The following is a 12,179-nucleotide window of genomic DNA, read 5'->3' as shown; positions in this document are numbered from 1 at the left end:
GCTCAAGCAAGGATTCCCCCCTCCCCTCTCCCACAGCATGGACCGTAGCCAGTATGTGGTATACAGTTAATGCTGAGGGGTGTCTGTAAGGTAGACAGGACAAAGGCAGACAGAACAGTGTCTGCTTAGGGCTTTTTGGAATTAATCGATAGGTCAGCTGGTAATGTCCTTCCTTCCTTGGAAAAAAGTTATTTAAGAAGAGCTTGAACTAATAAGAGAGGTTTTTGTTTTCTTGATGGGGTGCTAAATGCTCTATTATGAACTCCTTGCTGGCTTCCTTGCTGGTCAGGAGCAGTAAGGCGGGGGGGTGGGAGAGGGACCCCCTCCCTAATTGGAGTGTTCTGCCAGGGCCTGGCCATGCCCTCCCTCAGCTCAGTATGGAGGAAAGGAAGGGAGGGCTGCTCTAGTACTCCCACACAGCTTCTAGCCTGAGCCACTGCAGGCATGTGCCTGCATTTCTTTAGTCCAGAGGGAATGTCTTCACAGTTGCAAACTGGTTTAGCCTAGCCAAGTTAGACTAACCTGCAAAATTTAATTCAGGCTCAGGTTTTTTGAATGTCTGTCCATAGTCCTTAAGCAAATAAGGGAAGCAAGTTTTACAGGAGGGCAATGGTGAACTTGGAGAGGGGGAGTGTAACAGAGGGCTTTCTCAGGGCCGGTCTGTCATTGGCCTGCCCACCTGTTTCTGGACTAGCCATCCGCCTCCTCACCTGCTATGCCTTGATACATAATTATGATGTTAATTGCGTGAGAGGCTGCCCATTCTTGCCCCGATGCCAGGGGGCGCAATCTGCAGCTCTGTTCCTCCCCTACACTGCAGCCCAAGCCTTGCAGATGGCATCCAGGTTAATATTACTCCCAGCCTGAGACTGGAGCAAATTGAGTCCCAAGTCGGGCTTCATGCACACACACATTCATACCACCTCCCCTCTCACAGGAGGCCTCTTCCACTCCACCCCTCTCTCACCAGGGCCTCTGGCATACTGCTCATTACCAGGCCACCACTACCCTGCTTTTTCTTGAGTGAGCCATCTGGGGCATCAGGCTTCGTTACTTGCATATGGGCCTTGCCACGCAGTCCCTTCAGTTCCTGCAAGTTCCCCTACTCTGCATGGTCCAGCCTTGTGTTGAACCTTGTGCTAATTCTGCCCCATGTCCCTCACTGGGCAACTCTATACACTCACACACATGTATATACTGGGCTCCCAGCCCTCTGGTGGCCCCCTCACTGGGCCACCCCCTCACTGGGCCTCCACATCTCCGCAACCTTTCTGGTGCTATAGGGCTTCCCTCCCCAGTTGGGCTCAGGTGGCCATAGCCGTGTCTGGGTCTTCCACCCTCCTTGGGCTCATAGTTTCATAGTTTCTAGGGTCGGAAGGGACCTGAGCAGATCATCTAGTCCGACCCCCTGCCATGGCAGGAAAGAATACTGGTGTCAAATGACCCCACCAAGGTGTTCATCTAACCTCCTCTTAAAGACTCCCAGGGTAGGGGCCAGCACCACTTCTCTTGGAAGCTGGTTCCAGACCCTAGCTGCCCTGACTGTGAAGTAGCGCCTCCTGATATCTAACCTAAATCTACCCTCTGCCAGCTTGTGACCGTTATTCCTGGTCACTCCTGGTAGTGCATGGGGGAACAGGGACTTCCCCAGTGCCTGCTGGTCCCCTCTGGCTAGTTTGTAACAGGCAACTAGATCCCCCTCAGCCTTGTCTTGTGGAGGCTGAACAGGTTCAGGTCCCTTAGCCTCTCGTCATAGGGCCTGCCCTGCTGCCCCCTGATCATGCAAGTGGCTCTCCTCTGGACCCTCTCCTTGTTGTCCACATCCCTCTTGAAGTGTGGCACCCAGAACTGGATGCAGTACTCCATCTGTGGCCTGACCAGTGCCGCATAGAGGGGGAGTATCACCTCCTTGGACCTGCTTGAGATGCATCTGTGGATGACTGCATTCCCACACTGCCAGCCCATATTCATCTTGGAATCAATGATAACTCCAAGATCCTTTTCTGCCTCTGTACTGACGAGAAGGGAGCTCCCCAGCCTGTAGGTATGGTGCTGGTTGTTCCTCCCCAAGTGCAACACTTGTTGGTGTTGAATTCCATCCTACACAACTCAAAGTGGAGGAGGAAATTGAAGTGTAATTTCTGAGGCCATGAGAAATTTCAGTTAGAACCACAAACATACTTAAAATCAACTGAGTTTCTAGTGAAATCTGTTCTTCCTCCATGAAAATTTAGCAGATCTGGATTTGATGCACTTTTATACAGCATGCTCTCTAGGGATTTGTTGGCCAAGTGCTACATCTCTTTTAACTGTTTCTGCAGTTAGTATACCAGATGCCTGGTTGTAGAGGAGGGAATATTTATCTGCATTCACTGGCTGGTGGAAACAAAAATCCTTCCCTCTCAAAGGGGAAAAAAAGAGGAGACAAAGATCCCAGGGGGAGGGTTAGATATCCCAACAAGTAGGACAAATAGGGGCATAATGTTGGTAACAATATCAGTGGTAGGTAAAGATTGTGCTCATCTCAGTGGTGCTCAACCTCTGGCCCACTGAACCATATTATCCAGTCCCTGGGGCTCTCTAAGGGTTTGGACATTTGGAAGTGGCAGAATGGTGGCATTTAACAATGCTACTCCTCCCCTGCCATCATATTTTCAGGCCTCATGGTGAGATGACATTCCCTGTGTGCTAGATTTGAGCTTGGGGGCCCCATGCAGCATGTGTGGGGTCAGGGCTGGGACATGAGGTAGGGCTGGGGCCAATGAGCCTGATGCAGCATGAATGGGACTGGGGCCAGCAGGTGCAACTGTATCCACACTGGGTCCAACCCTGCACCACTCATTTAGCCCTCAGCTGGATGACTCAAATGTTTAGGCAAAGTTAAAAGGTTTGCGGACAGGCAGTCTCAATGAATGGACCATGAATGGACTAAGTTTTGTTTAGTTGTAGTAATTGCTGAAATTGGAACCTGTTTGAGTCAGCTATATCAGACTCTGGCAGAAAATAGAAGTTTTATGTCTCATACAGAAGATGGGTTTCAGGAATACACTTACTCATTGGCTGAAAATGTATGGCTTTTCTGCCTTATGTCTCTCAAGGGCAGGGGGTTCTTGGATATCTTGATATAATCCTACACTTTGTCATATGTTAGCTGCATACAGTTTGTACCTCTGCCTTTTCTGTGTCCATGCTAACACTGATATTCTTGCAACTTATTTTTTTGATCTTGGTGTTGAAACAGCTGTAAAAACAACTAGTGAAAGCAAGCAAACTGGAGGAATCCCTGATTCAGAGTCCAGATTATACTTTTTTTTTAAGATTCAGCAAGTAAAGTAGAGATGTAAAACAACTAGTAAACTTAACTTTACTGCTACATAGAGTCCACATTAGAAACATGTCAGTTGACTGGTATTACTGCTACTCTCATGCATGAAAATTGTATTTCAAGTTTTCCGGGAGGTTGTTAAATTCAATATTTTTAAATAAAGTGTGACTGTGTGTGATTTAAAAAAAAAAAAGTATCCATGAGTATATTACCTGCAAAGATGCTCTTTTCTGCTCTTAGATAGTATTTGTGTCTGTTCACCTCATTTATTTTGGTATTATGAGAACAATTTAATGCCTAGAAGTTAGCTGGCAAAAATGAACAGATCAATAAACATTCTTTTTGGGAAACTCGAGTATAAATTCTGTATGCATATGTTCATCAGCAATCTAATGGGTCCCTGTGAGGGGGGGGGGGAAGAGAGCTAATAAAAAAATAATCTGTGATCCAAAAGGTAAACTGTTTTTAATTCTCATGTGTTGATTCCTGTTTTCAGTGACTAGTATAATGAGCCCTGATCCCCTGGGCACTGCTATAATAAAAATAATTATTACATTAAACTCTGTCTTCCTCCTGGGCTAACCCTAAGGCTAGGGATGGACATTCAAAAAGCCTGAGCCTAAATTGATTCAATCTCTGTAGGTTAGTCTAAACTGTACAGATTGAACCGATTTAACAATTGGACCTTTGAATCAGGAAATGCAGCCACATTCCTGCAGTGGCTCAAGCCAGAAGCTGGGGGGTGCACACCAGCCTGCTACTGCAAAAGGGGAGAGGAGACAAGTCCTCCAAAAGGTTCTCACCCCTCTCTATTGGAGCAGAGGGGGCACAGCCAGGCACCAGCCCAGAGTTAGTCCTCTGGAGGGTGGGGGTTTAAATCTACATGGACACCAGCTGGGGTGAGGGGTGGGGAAAAAGACTTTTCTCTGAAGCATGCATGTATTTGAAGACAGCAATTTGCCACCTCAAGCACACAACAAAGAACAACCAAAAACCTTTGCCTAAGCTAAGGTACAGCTCAAACACAGTGAGAGCAAACACAGCTTAGTCTAACTTAAAATGGAATGTAATAAACCAAAAAGATGAGACAGCCTTCCATAAATCTTACATAATCCTGAAGCCAGAGTGTCTCCTTAAAGCCAGGTATTCAGAAGGCCTCTGTTTAGGGATTCCCACCTTTTACAGATTCTGCTTCATAATGTAAATGTAGCTCTCTGCATTCTTTGGTTAAGCTGTATGTGATCCTGAAGCTGTCTGGGACCATCTCCTGTTCCCTTAGCTCCAGCTCCAGCACATACATGTGGTGATTGTGCCAGGTCTTTGCCAACACTTACCTCTGTCTGGTCCTGCAAGGCTTGGTGTCAGCACACTGAGCTGGGGAAGGTGGGATTAAGGTCCATCCCAGACCCCAGATGGGGGTTTGCTTGAGGGGAACCGTTCCTGTCAAGCTGGTGCCTGCTTGAGCCCCATGCCCTGCTTGAGCAGAGAAGGTGGGAACAGCACATTGAACTGGGGAAAGGGGGATTAAAATGCCTCCCAGACCCCCGCAGGGGTTTGCTGGGGTTGGGGGCAGACCCTCTCAGGCTGTTGCCCTTCCCTGCCCTAATCCCCCATCCCCTCTACTCCAGGGGAAAGGTCTATCAGGGGCTGCCCCATTCCCCAGCAGACCATCTGCAGTCCCCAGCGAGGCTTCCCACCCTCACCCCCTTTGTAGCCTGAACAGCAAGGGCTGGCTGATGAGCAGAGGGCTGGGCCATCCCTGCCCTCTGGAGCAGACAGCACAGCCCAACCCAGACCAGGGCTAAAGGCATGCAGGGATGCTGGGGCACTCTGATTTAACTTAAACCAGGGAGGGGTCTGGGACAGAAGTTGCATAAACTGGTTTACCCAAATCAATTAAGTCTGATACTGCATTCAACTAGGTTTAGCTTAAACCAGTTTTGGTCATTTTGAAACTAGTTTATGTACACTGAACTTTTATTCTGTTACAGGTTTAAACCAGTTTCTGATCACTTAAACTGGTTTATATGTAACTTCTGTCCCTAATCTAAAGGAGGCACCATAAGGTTAACACAGCAGTATAGCTGAAGTTAAAGTTACAATTTTCTGCAATTGGGATAACACTGAGTAACTGAAAACTAAGGTTTACAAATCAGTTTTTCAGTTTGTTAGTTTTCAGTAGTGTGCCCACGATAAAAACATTTTCCTTTTGAATGTGAGTGGACTTATTTCTTGAGGATTTAAGTTGGCAAACTGCTTATTTACAAACACTATAGCCCAATTTAAACAACAGCTGGCTTCAAGTGCGTCCAGCTAAGGCTGAAAAAAATATAAGCAAATGAACAAGCCATGTTTCCTGTACCTGGAGAATAATTCTTTTTCACTTAATTCTGGTAATTGTACCTCAGCTTCTTACCTGCTCTTATTATTTCACCAGACCTGGAAGCAAAGTCTTATAATTTAAAACAATGCTAGAAGATGATAAAGTAAGTTTTAAACATCTTTTAGAAAGCTTGGACGTCCCTTCAGTTCCTATTATAATAGAAATTGTAATAGAACTTTTAGCTGAAAACTGTAAATTTGGAGTTAAATGCATGCCAGGAATTGAGAGCTTGGTTGACTACTGCCTTGAATTTTACACAGCACTTTCTATCAATGGAAACCAAATGAAAAGTTCCAGCACATTCCCAGTGGCTTATTTATTAAATTTACTTGGTGGTGGTATAAACAAAGGCATTCGGAGCAGGAAAGTAGTGAATCTGACTTAGTGTCTCCAGAAGTGAGGAGGTCACCACGACCAACTCAAGATCAGGGGACGTGTAGGCCAGATCCAGCACACAGCACTGTCATTTGCCTGTGGGGTTCCCCACGTGTCTGGAAATTTGGTAGTGGGGGAGCAGTGCCACCACTCCTCTAATGCCAGATTTCTAGACTTGTGCAGAGCCCTGGGCCCTGCATGTTGGCTTGGGTTGCCTGATCCTAGCATGAAGGGTCAGGCAGATTTGGTGCTGAACACCGGGGGCCAAGCCCAGAGCGGCTGGCACCAGGAGCCTGAAGTCCAATCCCAGAACACGTGGACAGAAGGAGATGGTCCTGAGACTGTGGAACCCAATCGTGGCGTGCAAGGGCAGGAGGGGGTGGTGACAGGCCTGCTGGGGCCTAATCCCAGCACATGGGCCGGGGGGGGTGGTGCCAGGTCCCAAAGCCTGATTTTGGTGTACAGGGCTTCATCTGGGCAGAACACTAACTCCAAGCCACTCACCTACCCTGTGGGGCAAAAAAGGTGGGGACCATTGCTCAAGATCAAAACATAGATCTTTGCATACTAGCCTTCAGAGTTGCAACTCCGGTCATTGCACCACCATATCCTGGAAATTCTGTGCTTAGTTCTAGATTGGGTATTTCATTTTTGGTCTATGATTTCTCATCTAAACTGATGGTTACAGCATGCTAGACACTTACTTCAGTTGTGTGTAAGCCTTCTCCCAGAACCTGCCCCTCCCCCCCCCATCAGCGGGTATGGTTGTTCCTTCTCTGGTTTATTCTTAAATTTCAATTACAATCTTGGATGCAAACAAACCTGACTGACCTGTGATAGGCCAGGCATGATCTCGTTTTCTAAAAATTTTAATTTTCAAAGATCCAAAGTCCACCCAAATCTAGATGGCCTGTTGGGTTAGTGTGGTTAAAGAATGCTAATTTCTGTAACCAACACCATACAAAGGAGATATGTGGCCATCATTGTATCCAGTCACCTTTTTAGACTCCCTAACTCAAATAACATGGTACCCATTTACAGGTAAGCTGAATGAAGGTGATCTGTCATGCAGATACAAAGTGAGATCTGAACTTGTCTTGCTACAGATCCAGAAGTTCACCTTAGCTGCTGTGCTACTTCTGTGTCCACCAAAAACTCATTATTTAGGGGGCTGTTTCTTTTGAAGGCTATGTTCATTGAGCAATTGTTTTAAAAAAATTCTGCTTGAACTATAAGGACTCAGGAAAGAGTAAACATTTCTGTAAGAAAAATATGTAGAACTTGGCTAAAAACTGAATGTTAAGTCTCAATCCTGCAATTTGATCTCTGCATCTGTGATTGAATCCCATTAACATTTCCACTGTCTCCCACTGAAGTTAATGGTTTACCCACATAGATCAGATGGCAGGATTGGGGCCTGAAATGGCACCTTGTTAATGCCTAAGGAGGCATACAGCAAGAAGCTATCAGTATTAAAAACAAAGGTTATGATCACAAAGAAGGGAGGGAAATTGTTGAGAAAGGTAGAGAGGAGGTTAAATGGCGAAATTGGAAAGAGTGAACCAATGAACAGTGAAATGCCAAGGGAAAAAATCCTAACTGTGGAGTTTATTATTTTAGAGTATATCACCCTATAAGTAAAATAAACTACAGTATATAAAATGGTATAACAAAATCTTTCTCAAGGGAAGTGAGAAATGTACAGAGCACTCATGACTATACTATATTTTCCATTGTTGATGATTTGATATGTTCCTTATCTTCCCTAAAAGTTCAGAATATACTGTTTAGTAACTCACTATTCCCTGTACTAGTTGTGGCACTTCCTGTTACCCTATTTGTGCAGGACTTTTATATATGGGGGAAAGGGGTATATCTTCACTGTCATCCTCACAAAATTGGTGCTTTCTGTATTAGTAAGCTGAATGGGATTTAGTCTGGAATCATTTAACCAGCTACACAAGAATAACTGTGCAGTAAACATCTTGGGGTCTACATGTGTACCCCTATTAGGGCACACAAAATTAAACTCTGCAGCAAGGTAGGGCTTATATTTACAAGTCCTACCCTGCTGTGAAGTTTTTTCATATGTAGCAGCGCACATGCAGACACTGAGCTGGCTGGCTGCACACATGGGGGCTGCCTGATTGCTAGCTCCGCATTGAAGCACCCTCATGCCCCAGCCAGGCCCTCTGCAGCACAATGAGCCCAGTTGGAGTTGCCCCGGGCTGGCAGGCTGACCCCAGGGGTGCTGTGACCCAGTTCAACATGCTGCAGTCCAGGCATATGTGTAAAATGTGAACTTGGGAGCATCCCAGAAGCAATAAACTGTGGAGCAATAAGCTTTGCAGTTCATTTCTGGGCGTTAATGGCATGTGTAGACATGCCCAATGTGTCCTACTTAATTTTTATCATAGACTTTTTAAAAACAATACATAAGTTTGCTTGTGAAGCAGACTTCCCTAAATGCTAAAAAAACCCCAAACCTGTTCCCCACCTCAAAAAAACAAAACAAAAACCAAACAAACCCTTAGGTCATGTTCCTGGTTGCGCTGTCACATCTTTTGTTCCGTTTCATGCATGCATTTTTTAAAATTGTAATGTGTTATATTATTGATAATAATAATGAGGTAAGGAAACTATTTGCAAGGAGATCTAGAAAACAGACCACACTCACTGTCTGACATTATTCAATGGAAATCAAGTTTGCTACTCATGCTGTCTAAAACTTATTCTCTTGTGGGTTTTGATCACATGTTATTCTGTTTTGGTACACCTGGTTCTGCATCTGTGAGTTTCACTTTATGACATGTATTTCCTTGAACTCAGAGCATTGAAGGTTGAAATTCTAAACCAAATCTCATGAAGTTTGTTCAACTCTGGACGTGGAATCTGGCTTAGTGAAGATTCATTTGACCTTAAAGACTTACCACATGGCTACATATTGCATATGCAAACTTAATCTGGGAAATTCATGTCCATTCAGTGACAGTAGAAAGTATAGCTCTGAATTTCAACAAAGTTTTTTTCTGGCCTACAAAATTACCTTCACATTAAACTTACGTAGCTTAATTTCTATAACTCAGCTCAAAAACCATGAGAAACTCTGTTGATTAAGATCTCACTACCAAATTTTGCACCTCCCTGTGGGGCTGGAGCAGACAGCTTGGGCTTAGGCTATTGGGGGAGGTGCAAAGCATCCTGGGATGCTTTTATATTATATTATTGCCTGGGATGCAATTATATTATTGACAATTTATTTAGGTTTTTTTAACTTGAATTTAAGATGCAGGCTGTTTTTTAGGGCAAAAAAAAATGTTTTTTAATAATGTGTCTAAAATCCAAAGGAATTAGGTGCATAATGACTTCCATTTTCTGTGCAGGGAATCTTTAAAAGCCTGTCTCCTTGCTAGAGGGTGGGCTGTGGAATGGAAGATCAGAGGCTCTGATGCATTGAGACCTTATCTGTCATGGAGCTGTAATGCTGGTTCTTTTATTGTTGCTTCTCTTTAATCTAAAATAAATCACCTAGGTCGAAAGGACATGTTTTATTCTTCATGCATAAAAGCACACCATACCTTGCCTAAAGAGTTGTGTTATTTTTCTCCCTGCTTGTCTGCCCTTTTTTGTGAAAAGTTAATTCAGCATTACTTTGGAAACTGGATTATATTCTTTCAGCTGACTGGCATGGGCCTAAGAAGAAGTAGGCAGACAGGAAATGACCTTCTAAGGTACCTTTGTTGTCGGGCTTTATTTGTTTTCCAGCTACAATGAAAACTGGCAGGCTGTTACTTTAAAAACAATGAAAAAACCCACATATACACAATCACAATTTTTAATTTCCTCTTTGTTTTCTAAACAGGAGAGTCCATTGGTGTTATTATGGATGAGCACAATGGCCCTGCAGAGAATTCCCTGCCAAGCCAAGGACGGCACCATGTCATTAAGTGTGGATGGCTGAGGAAGCAAGGAGGTTTTGTTAAAACTTGGCACACACGCTGGTTTGTTCTCAAGAGGGACCAGCTTTATTATTTCAAAGATGAAGATGAAACTAAGCCCTTGGTAAGTAAAAGGAAGGAGGATGGGAGGTGCAAGAGAATGCACAGAGTAGTGTCAGAATTTCATCCAAGAAACAGACTCCCATTGTGATTTCCCCCTAACCCCCAGTCTGTAGTGTTAATTACTTGTTTGGTTTTTGTTTACTGCAGACATGGTGGTGATTCAGGTGCTTGTCTTATTTAAACAAATATACAGCTCCCCATAGCAGGATGCTTGGATCCTTAAGGCAGGAGTCTTTAAAGGAACACATTTAAAGGGCACTGACTGAATATCTTTTTTTTGCGATTTCTTAGTTGGTCTAATAAAAGGTGTCATCTCTGAACCAAGAGACCTGAGTTTTGCATTTCTTTTTGTTTCAGACCAACATGGCTACCAAATGCATCCCAGTAGCAAATTCCTGCATTGCAGGGTTCAGTTAAAGGCACTCGTTTGAGATAAGGGAGACAAGTAGACTACCCTTAAAGTGGTGCTACCTACTTTTTCTGATACTTAAAGTAGTAAACACATGGTATTATTCCCCAAATTTTCATCCTCTGAAATTCAGAATCATAGGACTTCAGTTTGCATATATAGCCATCCCTAATGTGTAAGCTACTGTCTGGAATATGGTTCTGTATTTATAATTTACAATTTCTTTAATGATCATTTATTTTCCTATTTACTTATCTCTTTTATGGGTCTGTTTATGGCCATAAATCTCCAGCATGCCATAAAAAGAGTAAATAACTCTCTTACTCGAGCAACCCTGAGCATCTGTGATATTAAGTTATCCACTTGTAAGCTGTAGCTTTTACGGATTACTTTTCTGAGGGTCTGAGCAATCTCCAGCTCCCTTTGATTTCAGAAGAAGTTCTGTGTTTGTCACACACCTGTGGATTATGTCTTACATTTCTAGACTTCCCTCAAACATTTGCTCATATTTTTCAGACAGACATTATCTACTGTTTGGTATTATTAGCAAGTATACATTTGGGTTGATTTTCATACTGTTTTTTTTCAGAGATTTAAAGATAAGTACAGACTGTAGTATAGGACAGTCACAGCCATATAGTACTACCAATACTTCCTGTGTGACGGGCTAGCTGATACTGACTTAGCTCAGGGGTTTTGAGGGGGTAAAAGATGATTGGAGGACTTGGGATTCACTTTCCTCACCAATTGGCCCCCAGAGACTCACCCTCCATGTCCCCTGATTGGCTCCTTGGGTCACCTGGAGGGGGAACAAAAGGGGCAGCACAGCTGACTCAGGGGAGACCAGTGAGAGACCAAAAGGAAGGAGTTTCAAAGAGCTGGGCCAGCGGGGCAGAAGCAATTGCACCAGAAGAGTAGGACCTGTAGGCAGCACTGGGGCCCTTAGCAGTGTGGCGTGTGGCCAGCAGGAGAGGCTCCCCACTGGGCTCCAGGATTGCCTAATGAGAGGCTGCAGCCAGCAGGAGAGGCTCCCCAGCTCCAGCAAGGATCTGAGCAGTGACCTGAGAGGTCTCCATCTCCTCCAATAAGAGGCAGGGCAGCTTGACATGAGGCAGGGGCTCCTGGAAGGTCAAGATGCCTAGCAGCATGGTATACTATCTGTACTTGTTGCTGTGTGGTAGAGTTTCTGCCCACCATGTGGGAGATCTGAGTTCAAGTTCCAGCTGGGGTGTCTTGGGGTGAGTGAACTAACAAGGAAAAATTCTTGTTGCAGTGGGAAGGGGCCATTGTGTTTTCCCCCTTTCTCCCCCGTGAGGTACCTAGGCCCTATATTTCTTGTCACTTGACATTTTGTATTTTGTGCCTGTTGCGAAATGCCGGGCTAGCGGCTCCGGCACCGCTTAGGGGAGCTGCGGGCTTTGCAGAGTTGTGCGAGCGCGCGGCTTGTGGGGCGGAATTGAGGTAGCTCTTAGCCGCCCTCGAGGTTCGCCGAGTTGGCACAAGTAGACGACTTAGAGTAAGTAGTTAGTGTCTCTTAATCTATAGGGTGTCCGTTGTTTCACGAGGTTCCAGAGCAGCCCTTGCGTTCCAACAGTGGAACAAGTCCAAAGCTAGGTGCGGCTGCCG

At 44.8% G+C, this 12,179-nt stretch overlaps 1 protein-coding gene across 2 annotated transcripts in view; it reads left to right on the top strand.

Annotated features, from left to right (window-relative positions):
- Window positions 1-12,179, top strand: part of ARHGAP24 (Rho GTPase activating protein 24) — a 407,100-nt gene that overhangs the window by 46,157 nt on the left and 348,764 nt on the right. For both annotated transcript variants that reach the window (XM_019552870.1, XM_019552872.1), the window contains one exon: window positions 9,946-10,145. In XM_019552870.1, coding sequence (XP_019408415.1) covers window positions 9,966-10,145 — 180 coding nt within the window. In that variant the 5' untranslated portion in view covers window positions 9,946-9,965. The remainder of the gene's footprint in view (window positions 1-9,945; window positions 10,146-12,179) is intronic.

Source organism: Crocodylus porosus, unplaced genomic scaffold (assembly GCF_001723895.1).
Source record: "Crocodylus porosus isolate Cpor-Errol unplaced genomic scaffold, CroPor_comp1, whole genome shotgun sequence".
Lineage (NCBI taxonomy): Eukaryota > Metazoa > Chordata > Crocodylia > Crocodylidae > Crocodylus > Crocodylus porosus.
This window is presented reverse-complemented; position numbering and strand designations above follow the sequence as displayed.